Source organism: Pseudopodoces humilis, chromosome 2 (genome assembly GCF_049639895.1).
Source record: "Pseudopodoces humilis isolate 2021_Gansu_Grassland_sample_001 chromosome 2, ASM4963989v1, whole genome shotgun sequence".
NCBI classification, from domain to species: Eukaryota; Metazoa; Chordata; class Aves; order Passeriformes; family Paridae; genus Pseudopodoces; species Pseudopodoces humilis.
Window position 1 is genome coordinate 110,259,626 of NC_142201.1, and position 12,813 is coordinate 110,272,438.

At 42.9% G+C, this 12,813-nt stretch overlaps 2 protein-coding genes across 6 annotated transcripts in view; both read right to left on the reverse strand.

Moving 5' to 3' along the window:
• Positions 1-3,564, reverse strand: part of CD247 (CD247 molecule) — a 53,655-nt gene extending 50,091 nt beyond the window's left edge. For 2 of the 4 annotated variants that reach the window (XM_014253529.2, XM_088051527.1), the window contains exon 1: positions 3,431-3,561. The gene's annotated coding sequence lies outside the window, so the exon portion shown is untranslated. Of the gene's footprint in view, positions 1-3,430 lie in introns of all 4 variants that reach the window. The other 2 variants (XM_088051530.1, XM_088051529.1) reach the window with 2 other exon arrangements.
• A 1,178-nt stretch (positions 3,565-4,742) lies between these two features.
• CREG1 (cellular repressor of E1A stimulated genes 1) lies at positions 4,743-10,698 on the reverse strand. Of its 2 annotated transcripts, XM_014253622.2 has the most exons (4): positions 10,355-10,697; positions 8,169-8,288; positions 6,707-6,891; positions 4,743-6,321 (listed from the first exon to the last, which is right to left on the reverse strand). In XM_014253622.2, coding segments are annotated over exons 1-4 (615 nt in total). In that variant the 5' UTR covers positions 10,664-10,697; the 3' UTR covers positions 4,743-6,320. The 2 variants fall into 2 exon arrangements, with proteins under 2 accessions (XP_014109097.2, XP_005524242.3); XM_005524185.3 differs by lacking the exon at positions 4,743-6,321 and having other exon boundaries at positions 6,706-6,891; positions 10,355-10,698.
• Positions 10,699-12,813: the final 2,115 nt, after the last annotated feature.

The following is a 12,813-nucleotide window of genomic DNA, read 5'->3' on the forward strand; positions in this document are numbered from 1 at the left end:
GAAACCCTGACAGGTGCAACAAGAAAAAAATAAACCCCAAACATAAAAAGGGACACCTGTGCAGGATCACAAAGACAAATACAGCCAGGAGTGCATGTTTCCTATAGGAGATTATAGACAGGCCTTGATGCAATTCCAAAACATATTTCTATTCATTATTTCAGGGATTTTTGTGACTGGCAGTTTCCTGTTCCTGCTATGGTCTTAAAATCTTCAGTGCAACAGGGGTTGTGAAAACCTATAAAGGAGTTGTTAGGAGAAAGTTAAAATACATCCTCTTTGAATGCTCAATTTTGAGACTACTGAATCTGTAATATCCAATTTTTCCGTCCCTAGTGATGCTTTTATGATCTGCTCTGGATTTTGTTGTTGTTAATGCACTCAAGAGACCATGGCTTGTCATATTTTAAGGAGGAGGAACAGTGCTTCTTTTCTTTTAGGCTACTCAAACTACTCTCTCTGGCATCATCAACAACCCTGTTAATTGCAGGTGAATTTCCCCCATTACATTGCATCACACGTAGAAAAGTTCTGTGACTTTATCACTACACACATTCTTGAAACACTCTTTTTAATTATAAAACACCTTCAGTATTGCAGCATTACAGCATGGCTGTACAAAAATCAGGTTATGCTTTTTATAAATATAAAAATATTGTGAAGCCACATTTTAAGGTCTGTGACAAGCATCCTCTTTTCCTTTCTTCTCCTCCCCTCTTTATCCCTAACTCACCTGTTCTGCATTTTTCAAATGCTCACCTGAGGAAAAAATTAAAGTAACTGAAATTCATTTAAGCATTTAAAACAAAACAAATATTCAATTCATGCTTGATTAGGCAACTGTTTTTTCTCTAAAGGACAAGAAATTAGTGTGCAATGTTCTTATATAATGCAGCGTTTGTGCAACTATTTCTCTTATCTCTAAACAATTGCCACCTTTCAATCTAGAAAGTTACTTGTTAACACTGGAAGATGTTTAACAGGTTCCATTGGCATTAAAACATTACTGAAACACAAATTATCTTCAATGTTTTCACAAAAGTACACACGCTTAGAAATGCAATTACACACTACTCCTTGACACTCTCTCCCCCTTTGCACACACACCCACCCTCTGGTTTTGTCAAATTACTCTGTGACTGTAGTAACTACAGATTTATTTTAAAAACCTTAAAATTAATTACTCACAGATGAAAACCAAGTCATCTTGTTCTTCAAATTAAGCATTCCTGTCATCTAAGGGTATCAAGATGAGTTACAAGTATTTTACACGGGTGCTGCAAACTGGTATCTACATTTTCACAGGTAAGGGGAAGGGAAAAGTAAAGATGCAAAGTAAATTCACAATCTGAGTCCTTGGCAGTAGCAAAAACAATTTGAAATAGTTCCAGACCTGTGTGGATACACTGACAATACTATTGAGGTCAAGGGAGAGATTCTCCTGTTTCAACAAGACCCACAGCAGCTGTTGGGACCACCACCAGAAACATGGCACCTCTTTTGTTTAAACTGGAGAAATTCTATGCAAAACTAAGCCTGGAAGCTGCATGAATCAGAAGCAAATAGTAATGTGGAAATTTTAAGGCTTTTCAATGTAATATATTAAGAAGTAGAGGAAGAAAATAATTCTTATCATCATTACAGCTATCAGGTTCTTTGATTAAAGCCTGACATCCTCTACAGAATTACCCCTTCTGGTACTAATGCATACCTGGTCACACTCAACCAAAATACTCCAGCTCTACAATTAGCACAATTAATGAAAGTCAAATTTTCAAAACATGACTTTTGTACCTTTAATATACATGAACTGGGGCTTGTTTCCTCTCCCCAGTTGTCATGACATTTATAGGAGCTTGGTAGCTTTGAGGTCAGACTTCACATTTCAAATCTGAATCCAACACAAAGTAAAAACAAATCTGACAAATGCAAGTACCCAGAAATGTTACCTAAGCTTTGTTTCCACAGAAAGAACATTGACCACTATACCCAGAATGAATAAGTCTTACAGCCTAATCTTCTTATACACCAATTCAACTTAGAAACGGAGGAAGCCTCTAGGCACAGAAGTTCTTAAGCCAAAAAGCCCTGGGAGCAACTGCAAGAGGCTTGCATGAGAAACTCATGGGCTGAGCTTCCCCCCCAGAGAAAATACAATTATTGGAGAGGACCAAGCAAAGGAGCTGGCAGGGAAGACAGGCTCAACCCCAAAACTAGCAGTCCCACAGTACCTGAACAAGAACAGAGGCTGGGTGACAGCAACCAGGGTCAACTACACTCAAGTTGGACTTGAGGCCAAGACAGCAGGACTGAGCAAGCAACAAGAGCCTGAGCTCTAACACAGCCTTCATGGAAAAAGGGGAAGCTTCAGGCTTTTCCCAGCTCTGCCTCATCACCCAAATATTGCAAATCATCTGGGCAGCCCAAACCACTGGAGAGCAGCCTGGGAGCACTTGAAGAACCCAAGATTAATTAGCTGTTGGAAATTACAAATCAGAGTCGAGTGGTTTAATTCAGCTCACGATAAGCCTTAGCCAAAGCATGGTCATGTTAATGAACCCCCCTTTCTCTGGATTTGACAGAAATATACAGTGTCGAGTCTGGAGCTGGCTGCTCCAGCTGATGTTCCATAGCATTCTATACTTGTCTCCATTTCCTTTACTAGAGTTACTTAATTTAAAAACCTTTAAATCATTTTCATGGATATTACTTCTGAGCTCTCCGTAGCACAAAATGATTACAAAACACAAAAAAATGATGAATGCTCCCTTTTTTTGCAGCCAGCAGGCTGCTGTGTTTATGGAGGGAAGCATTCATAATGTAAAGCACCGTAGAAAAAGAATTTGTTCGTATTATGCCTCCGTCGTTTGCTTTTCCAGCATCTTTGAGTTATGATGAATTCAATAACCACTTTTAAGTATTAAACATTTAACACTCCAGCCGAATGTAAGTCTGTGGCACCCTCTTGTGTTCAGCAACAATATATCAGTTTATTGGATTTTTATCTCGATTCAATTTTTTGTTTTTATTTCGATTTCAATTTTGGTTTTGCTCAGGAAAAACCTTTTGATAACAAATTCATCAATTAAGTTACGATTAACACCTTTTGTGTTAGTCTGATACTCTGACTGACCTATCTATTTTATTGTGAAGATCACAGGCACAATATTAAACAGCTAAGAAATTAATTCCTGAGACAACTGAAAAGAAAAAAGGATTAAATGAATACCTGAAATATTTGAGATCTATTGTGTAATGATGTTGTGTGATGCAAGAGCCTACAGGGCACAAGTCCTACATTTAAAAATCAAGAAAGAATTTGAAAATCAAGAAGTAGAAACACAAACATGTCAATAAGTGAGATCAATAGAAGGAAGAACATGAAGTAGGAAGTAGAAGGAAGAACATGACAAGTTGTGATGACTCTTACCAGATTCTCAGCTAACAAAACATCCTGTGGCTTAGTGGGATGGCTGCATTTATCCTGTGTCAGATTCCCATGTGTGCAGGTACCTCCCAGGTATGGAGGCTGACTTCACTGCTGTTGAGAATATGCTCAGGTACTTCAAGCATGCCCTGGGAGAGGATACACACAGAAATCAAAACACTGATTCATTGCTTACAGCTGTATCAATTGATTATACTCACCCTCTTCTGTTCTAAGCCACAGCATTAGTCCTGGATAGCAGGAAGAAAGGAAACATGCTCACAAAGGAATTCCTGAATGAGCTGAACGGAATGAAGGTGAGCACAGGGAAAAGAGGGGAGGAAAAATAGGACCAGCTGATGACTTTCTTGGGTTGGTGATATAAACATTTACACCCTATTATCAAGGGAGAGGACTGATAACCTGAACTGCTTTACATTACACTACTAGGTATGAAACACACCAAGAAGCATTCAGTGAGATGCAAAGATACAACTCCAGAGTTCTTATCTAATTGACCCTCAAATCCAGGTCTGTACATGCAGCTTAACCAGCCTACTGTTCACAATTTTCCCAAAGAAACAGCTGGTTGGGGTCCTCCCAGATTTCAAAGGTGAAGAGATTTGGATGATCTACAATTGTTGTAGTAGTATTACAAAACTGTTTTAAGATCTTACTGTTACCAAAAAAAGGCAAAGATTTTGCCTTCCACTTCCAAAGAGAAAATATTTGGGAATTGATAGTAAAAGGAGAAGAAAAACAGAAACAAAGCTATACCTATTCTGCACCAAACCCTCAAGTCAAAGCAATAGTTTTGAAGGTGCTGTACTGGTTTTGGCTGGGATGGAGATTTGGGGTTTGTGGTTGGGGTTTTTTTTCTTAGCTTGCATAGGGCTGTGTTTTGAATTTGTGCTGAAAACAGCCTTGACAACACACCAATATTACTGTTGTATTCTACAGCACATTCAATATCAAAACCTTTCCTGCTTTTCACTTTGCCCTACCAGTGAGGAATCTGCAGAAGCAGACGGCAGAAGAAGGAAGTTGGGCATGTGTGGAATGATGGCATTTCTCTTTCCAATTTTCCATTTCACAGCATAAGATGCAGGAAAGCATGTGAAATACAAAGACAGGATTTAATCCAAGGAGGGGAAGGCATGTGTAAGTAGGGACATTTCCCCATAAATTCTAGCAAGAATGAAAGACATCAGAGAAACAGTAAAACAAGAACACTGAAAAAGAGAGTGCTTGTATGAAAGACAGTAGGAGGGAGAGAATAATTCTTGGACATGTAATGAAGAATGCTTGACACCACTTGTCAAAAAAATATTTTAATTTTTAAAAAAAGCCCAGCATCATCAGTCTCACACATCAAAAGTTACAGGGTTATAAGTAATGCATTCAAGTGTCCTCACAGAAAGGACTGAGTGCATAACAGAGATGCATTTGAGTTTTCACAACTGTAATACCTTATATAAAAATATTTTTCAATTTCACATGAAATATCAATGTTACCTATTCAACATAAATTGTTTCTATACTATAAGTTTTTTTGATCCTAAATTAGTTTTAAAATAGTAGAACAGAACAATACCAAGTACCTTCCTTCCCCTTGTGAAGAAAGAACTCTTAATAAGTTACATAAAATATACTTCCACAAGTCATCCCAGTATTTGAGAAAAGGAGTGATATAACAGCAACATTAAGACACAACAATTTTACATGACATATCCCACTGTTCTATATATCAACCTCCTCTAAGGAGTCTAAATTCTTTACTCTGTGTCAACTAGGTAACATTTGCTCACTGTAAAATCAACCTAGTCCTTCATAAACATTTTTTAGTGTTTGTGAACTTAGCACACAGCAGATTGGAGAGGATATTAAAAAGGTGGTTTTTTGTGGTTGGGTGCAACTTACTTTAACACAGAATTAGTTAAGCACACCTTTCATTAATTTTCAGTCTCTACAAATCATTAAACATTTATGTCATACTGTATTGCTTCTTTTTCACTTCTGGGTTTACTCATCCAAAATTGCTGTGTAAGGCTTCCAGACCCCAAAATCTGCTCAGTTCTGCTGTTGAGGGTAATAAAAGCTGATAAATTGCCATTTGACCACTCTAATAAAGCTGAGTATTTCAGAATCTCAATTAGAAAACATTTATCCTTCACAACATTGTAAATTCTCACTGAATTTACAAGACACTAGTCTTCTTAAGTCAGATATTTTAGGTACTAGTGATCTGCTTCTATTACAGAGTCAGGGCACATAATCAGCTGAGGAATTACCAAGAACTTATCCTGAGTTATAGGTACAGCTGGCATGAACACAACTGTATTCGACAGCACATTCAATAAAACAGAAAAGTGGCTCAAACAAGTGAGTTTCTCAGCATGCAAAGAAAATTCTTAACAGGATTTGGGAACTCAGCACATCATTTGCCACTGTAATACAGGCACTGCTTTCCATTTCATCAGCTGAGCCATCCTGTAGAACTTCACCATAAAATTCTAAACTAAACTGGTATTAAAAATAAAATAAATTGGAAAGTGCTCAGAAACATTATTTAACTAAGGCACTGAAAGCTTTAGAACTGGACTAATCCTTTAGATTCCAGTAAACACAACATTTCTGAATGCACCATGTCAAATTCGCATCTAGTGAATAAAATTTAGTTATTGCTTATGCACAAAAATTTTTCAGTGACGTGATTCAAGTTAGTGAGAAGTTAAATCTGTTTCATAAGAGTAATACATGTTCATTAACAATGCAAGGTGTTTGATTTATTGTATTATTATTTCAGCTCTACATTACATAGAAAAAACAAATCTTTCATGAAACAGCCAAAGTAATTCATTTCCATATCAGCATCACCAAGGGTCTTCTTCCACCTACAAGGAGTAAGAATAAGAGTGAAATTAATGCATAATTCATGTTGACTGTGCTAAAATATATTTGAAAGTTTTGAAGACTTGGTTTTATGTAGACAACAGAACACAATTTCTCTATACTTCAATATCACAAGGACAGATTCAACAATTTTCTTTTGGAAGTATCAGCAATATTGCTGCAATCCCATTAGTACAGCTTAACAAATGCTGAAGAGTCTCGCTGCTATTAATTATTGGACTAAAGCATCATCTATCTTGCAATTAATTCAAACAGAGGACAGTAACCATGCCAATTTTACAGGAGCCACTCCTCCCTGTTAACAGCAAGAAGTTTTACAAGTGTGAAATATAATGAGAGTTAGCCATGAAAAACTTCAGTACTTACTAAGGCTTGGCACTGTAGTACTCTTCTGGTGTCACAATTTTCAATCCACCAAAGTAGTCCAGGACCCAAATATTGGTGATGTTGAATTTGGCAAAGAACCAATTATGATCCTTGGGCCAACTTTCCATTTCAGGGTGGCGACTGAATAATGCTTTTTTTGCTAAGCCTGCTTCTGTATCATTCACCTAAACAAAAACCAGGAAAATGTTACAATATCATGTAAAGATGAGTTTTAGCTAAAAAAACACTGCTGACTGCAGTGCTTTTTTTAGTTCAGCCATGTCTTGTCTCAGGGGACTCATTACTGTGGCTGAGTCTGCTCATCTTCAGTGTGGTGTGCAACTGTGTGAGACGGGATTTCAACATTCAGTCAGAAGGCTGCTTTCAAGTTAGCACGAGCAAGAAAATACTTCATCAACGGAAAAACAAATCTCTAAACAAATCACAAAACAGAGAAGTATGGATTCTAAGTGAATTACTATAATGTGATGTCTGAGGTGTAATTTTACCTCCTCTGCACCTGCTCTTTCAAACTGACAGAAACAGATCCAACTGTGCCCAGACATCTGCAAATACACACTCACACACAAATAGGATGGTATAACAGATTCTACAGAGAAGGGAAGCTGAAAAGTGTGATGGTACTTAATATACAATGTGCATATGTTCAAGGGTTAAAGCAACAATTTAGAGCTCTGGGTAAGGTACAAGAAGAACCACCTAAATAAAATCAACTCCATTATTAACGAGAAACTCAGGAAAGCAACTAAAATATTGCTGAGTGCAATGTACAAATATTAGAGCTGTGAAAACACCAAATAAGAATTGAGACTATCAAGTCAGAGAGAGTAGTGATGACTAGTCCTCATCCTCAATCATTATCCCCAATAATGGGATTAGGATCTTCAATGAATAACACATGCAGTTCTCAATTCCTCCTATGAGATACCAAAGTGGTGGTGCACAAAAGAACACTGCCCTGGCAGCAGCACCACCAGATCACACAATGCACGCTTTTTGTCTATAATACCTGCAGCTTTGTAGCTCAGGTTAGTATTTATTTCTACAGAGTTTCAGAAGCAGGCATGCCACACTGCTTGAACCAAAGAATTTAACTGAGCAAGAGAAATGTGAATGAAGTATGACGGTTTTTCCAAAATAATGGCCTCAGACTTCTTACTTTCAGAACACATTGTCAGGAATGAGGAAGATTTCCTGCATTATTGTCCGTGAAAGCTCCTTGCTAAAGGCATGTCAACAAAGCTCCTGCAAAAATCAAGGGTTAAGGTTTTCTTTCCTCACACAAACCATGAGCTGGCCTTAGGCTATCACAGCATATGTCAGAACATGTCAGCATATGCTTCTGCACAGAATTTCTCACCTTTCTCATCTCCCTCCACTGTAACACAAATCTGTATTTGATGCACACAACCTTGCCCAGTGTCAGCTTTCAGCTGCTTACCTTTACAATGCTCCCAACGAAGATTATGTGGGCACAGAGGGGGTTCTGTGGATCATATCTGTGCTTCCTGCAGTAAGGAGTCTGTGCCAAGGACACAGTCAAAGAGGCATTTGAATTGACCTGAAATGCAAGAAGTAAGATAAAGAGATTTATGCTTACTTTTCTTATTTGAAAAACACATCATACCCACCACATTTTCAGCTCTTGGTACTTTATTGAGTTTTTGGTACTTTATTCAGCTCAGTAATACTGGCAAAAAGAACAGAGCTGTCATCACCTTTTCCTAACTACATGTGAAAGGCTCCTTGGGCAAGCTCTGAATCTGAAATAAAGCCCAGTTCAGAGGTGTGCTGAGTTTGTTAACATAAAATGCACACATCACAGAACAATACTCCTTAAAACTCTGAATTCAGCCAACCTACTTCACAAACAAATTATGATATATTGCAGTTTACAGACACAAAGGACAGTACAGAGCACAAGGACATACAGTGAACTTCATCAGGTTAGTTCTGGTGGAAGGGTTGAGTGTTACTGAGAAGGCAACCAACTGCGCTTCACAACTGTTGGTAAAATTACTTAGAACAAAAACAAACACCTCTTCAAAACACCCTCCTGGCTCCCCCAAACAGCTCTTTTGACACTTAAAGTGAATTTTAGAAGTTAGGTTTTAAAAAAATTCGGAGTATTTAAGCAAAACACCTAACTTGAAGAATTAAAGAACCTGTATCTGATTGGTTTCTCTGAAACCTAATTTTGTGACCATGGCTTGAAAAGCATTGGTGCCAAACAGGACTGCAAAATGCCACGTACTAAGGGTCACTATCTCCTAGTAAGGGAAGTTCCCCTGCTTTGAGAAGTTTCATTAGAAGGGCTCATGTCCAAGAGAAACCCTCCAAAGTCACTTGAACCCTAGAGAGAGCACCGGTGACCTCATGAAACAAGCAACCACTTGAGAGATAGGAAGTTGCTTAACTCCCAAAAAGCTGACTCATGATTATTCAGCACCCTCTCCCTTGCCCCTATCACATGTCAAGAGTTACTGCCCTGAAGCAGCAAAATAAGGACCTGTTGAGGAACCTTCTGAAGGAAATATTCATTACCGGTTTATACCATGGGTTTTATGTTATTCTGAAAGCAAACATCTTCATCTGGGATGGAAAGAAAGGTAAATTAATCTCTCTACAGTACTTAGATACATAATTAAACTATTTTAAGGTAACAAACTAAAACCTGACAGGGAACAAACAAAAAATGATAAAACAGTGGTAATTTTTCAGACTGTTTTGTGTTTACTAATATTGTAACAGATACTAAAACAAACAACCAAATCTAATAAATGAGGCATACAACTGCTATTTAATCAAGTTTTTAGCGAACTCTTGGCCACAAAAGGTCAGGGACAAGGCAAATTACAGACTCAGAGTCTCAGCATGCCAACGCTGCCTTTCCATGTGTGCTTCCCTGTACAGTAAGCTCCAAAGATTTAATAACTATTCCTTTAGCAGGCTCAGTAAGACTTCTCTTTGCTTAGGTCCTACACTGACAAGTTGCAGTCCTTTTGACTTTTTTTTGTGTGATATTTTCTCCGTTCAAGTATTCCGTGGTGTCTCGCTGCTTTGTTCAGTGCTTTTGGAAGCTGCAGACACTTCCTCTGCCTGGTGCTGCCCTTTCATTCTCAAGGCCACGACCAGCAGGAACTTTTCAGGAGAGCTCCTGTCACCACAGACAGCACTGCTGGTGCTCAGCTGCTCAAAGGCTGATTATAATAACTGTCAATATAATAATTGATCAAATAATTGTCCCCAGGGCTGACCAACCGGATGACATCCATGGAACAGCCAACAACTAAAACACAGGCGAGGAAGAATTTTGCACTGAGGGTGGCAGTGCACTGGAGCAGCTGCTCAGGGAGGCCGTGGAGTCTCCCTCTCTGGAGAGCCCTACCTGGCCATGTTCCTGTGTCACCTGCTCGAGGTGACCCTGCCGTGGCAGGGGGGTGGGCTGAGCTCCCTTCCAGCCCCAGCAATTCCGCGTCTCTGCGAACCAGCGCTGGCGCACTAACCTGGCACTCACCGCTTGCTGGTGAGAGCAGGCCTGACTGAGCTGGCTGCTTCCCTGAGTGCCCTTCGTGGGGTCACCTCACACCCGCCGTGCCAGCGCAGTGCCACCGCCCTCCCGCTCACCTCCAGGTCCTGCACGGAGATCTCCATGTCGGTCAGGTACAGATAGGGGACGCCGCTGCCGCCGCAGGGCCCGGGCGGACCGTCGCTGAGGGAGAAGATGTTGGCGAAGGGGCGGCCGCGCAGCCCCTCCTGCGCCGACAGCGTGGCCAGCGCGCCCCAGTCGCAGCTGTGCAGGACGTAGCGCGCCATGCGCGCCGCCTCCTCGGGCGGCGGGATGGCCGCGACGGCCGCCAGCAGCAACCCCGATGCGGCGCACAGGAGGAGCGGCAGCCGCGCCATCGCTCCCCGCACAGCCGCGAACCGGGACATCTCACCCCGCCCGGCGCCGACCACCGACTGCCGGGCCCACCCGTACCGCCCCCGCACCGCCCCCGAACTGCGCCAGGAGGGGCGGAGCCTCGCCGTGCTTTACCAATGGGGGCAGCGCTTTCCCGCCCCCCGAGCCAATGAGCGACAACCTCAGGAGTGAGGAGTCACACCCCCATTTCCAGCCAATAGGCTTGCGAGATCCGCGCACCTCAGCCAATGAGAGCTGCTGGGGGCGGATCAATGTGCGCAGCCGTTGTAAACAACCCAGAGAGCACGGCCTGGGAAGGGGCGGAGTCACCGGCAGCCCGACAGCCAATGGGAGCCCTGCTCTGCGTCACCGAATTGATGGAAAAGACCCCAAAATCTCCGAGTCCAAGCTGTGACCCAGCACCGCCGAGTGACACGGACCATGGCACCGAGCGACACAGCCAGCCTTTCCTTCAACACCTCCCGGGGGCGGTGACTCCAACGCCTCCAGTGAGCAGCCCATTCCAATATCTAATCACCCTTTCTGTGAAGAAATTCCTCTGAAGAAATCCCTGAGTGTCCAACCTGACCCTCCCCTGGCACAGCTTGAGGCCGTGTCCTCTCATCCCGTCGCTCGTTCCCTGGGAGCAGAGGCCAAGCCCCGCTGGCTACACCCTCCTTTCAGGGAGTTGCAGAGAGCAGTAAGGTGTCCCCTGAGCCTCCTTCTCCAGACTAAACACCCCCAGCTCCCTCAGTGGCTTCTCATAATCCCTGTGCTCCAGACCCTTCCCTGGACTCGCTCCAGCACCTCAATGGCTTTTCCAAGTGAGGGGCCCAGAACCGAACACAGCATTCGAGGTGGGGCCTCACCAGTGCCGAGTACCGAGGGACCATCCCTGCCCTGCTCCTCTGGCCACGCTATTCATGATAGTGGCCATTGTTGGCCTTGTCGGACCTCACCGCGCTGGCCCCGGCCCACAGAATTCCCTGCCAGCCCCGTTTCCCTGGAGCGCCCGGCGGGGGAAGAAGGGAAGGCGGTGGCCGCGCTCCCGCTGGCCTGAGGGGGGCGATGGCGGGACGCGGCTCCGGCGATGTCCCCGCCATGTCCCGGGGATGTCCCCGCCGTGTCCCAGGGATGTCCCCGCGAAGTCTCGGGGATGTCCCGGGGATGTCCAGGGGATGTTCCAGCGGCTCCTGACTGTTTGGAGCCAGTCTCCCCTCCAGCACTCCGGAGCCGGCCCGTTCTGGGGGGTCTGAGTGACACAGGACAGGCCACGGCCCGGTCCCCTGGCATCGCCCCTGCCTTGTGTGCCCGGAGAAGTCCATCACATCCTGGAAGTGCCCCAAAACCGCGTGGATATGGCATTTGAGGGCATGCTTTAATGATGAGCACGGCGTGCTGCGTTAAGAGGTGGACTCGGTGATCCTAAAATTCTTTCCCAACCATAATGATTCTGTCGTTCAGCAGTCCAAGGGCCTCTATCCCTGCCCACTGCTGAATCAGTCTCAAAGGTTCTTTGCTACCACAGGTGTTGGGGGCCCAGCCTGCCCTTGGGAAAACCTTATCCTTTAATCACAGCAGCAGGGACTATCTGTTTTGGGCCACAAAGCCCACAGAGTGACTAGGCAGAGCTCAGCTGTTACCTCTTGCACACTGCAGGGTGTATGTCAGAGCCCTTGCCTCTACAAGACTTGGTTTTGTTAGTTGAACACCATTGGAAGGCTCTTCCAATCATTACCTACCCAAATAAACACTGAGCTAGCTTATTTTATCAATCACTTGGTGCTCAATAACCTTATAAAGATTTGTATAGAGAGATGCACTAAACTGAAGAAATACTGAGACTTGATTCAACTTGGCGTAAAAAATGGTGGATTTTCGTATTTCCACCTGGATCCAAAATCCAGTATGTTCACACTATGTAAATAGCAATGTAGCACTGAGAAAGCCAAATTAACTTGCCCTGTGACCAACAACTGCCCCAGGTGCCCCATAGCACCCACAGCTTATAGCAGGCCAGATGGATCATCCTGTTGAGCTGAACTCAGCAAGGAAAACACACTACCTGTCCATCCCCTACTATTTATCTGCTGCCCTGTACAGGCAGAACAAAAATAATTTTTCCTCCAGTATTCCCCTTGTCTGCAGAGCATGAGCAGAGATCCCTGCCTCCTCTCCAGTA

Bases quoted from the DNA above. Each gene is read 5' to 3' on its own strand.
- CREG1 (XM_014253622.2), bottom strand. From the start codon at position 10,663: ATGTCCCGGTTCGCGGCTGTGCGGGGAGCGATGGCGCGGCTGCCGCTC. The intron at 8,289-10,354 runs GTGAGCGGGAGG...CTTGCATTTCAG, and splicing joins TCTCCGTGCAGGACCTGGAG to GTCAATTCAAATGCCTCTTT. The intron at 6,892-8,168 runs GTAAGCAGCTGA...GTTTTTGTTTAG, and splicing joins TCGTTGGGAGCATTGTAAAG to GTGAATGATACAGAAGCAGG.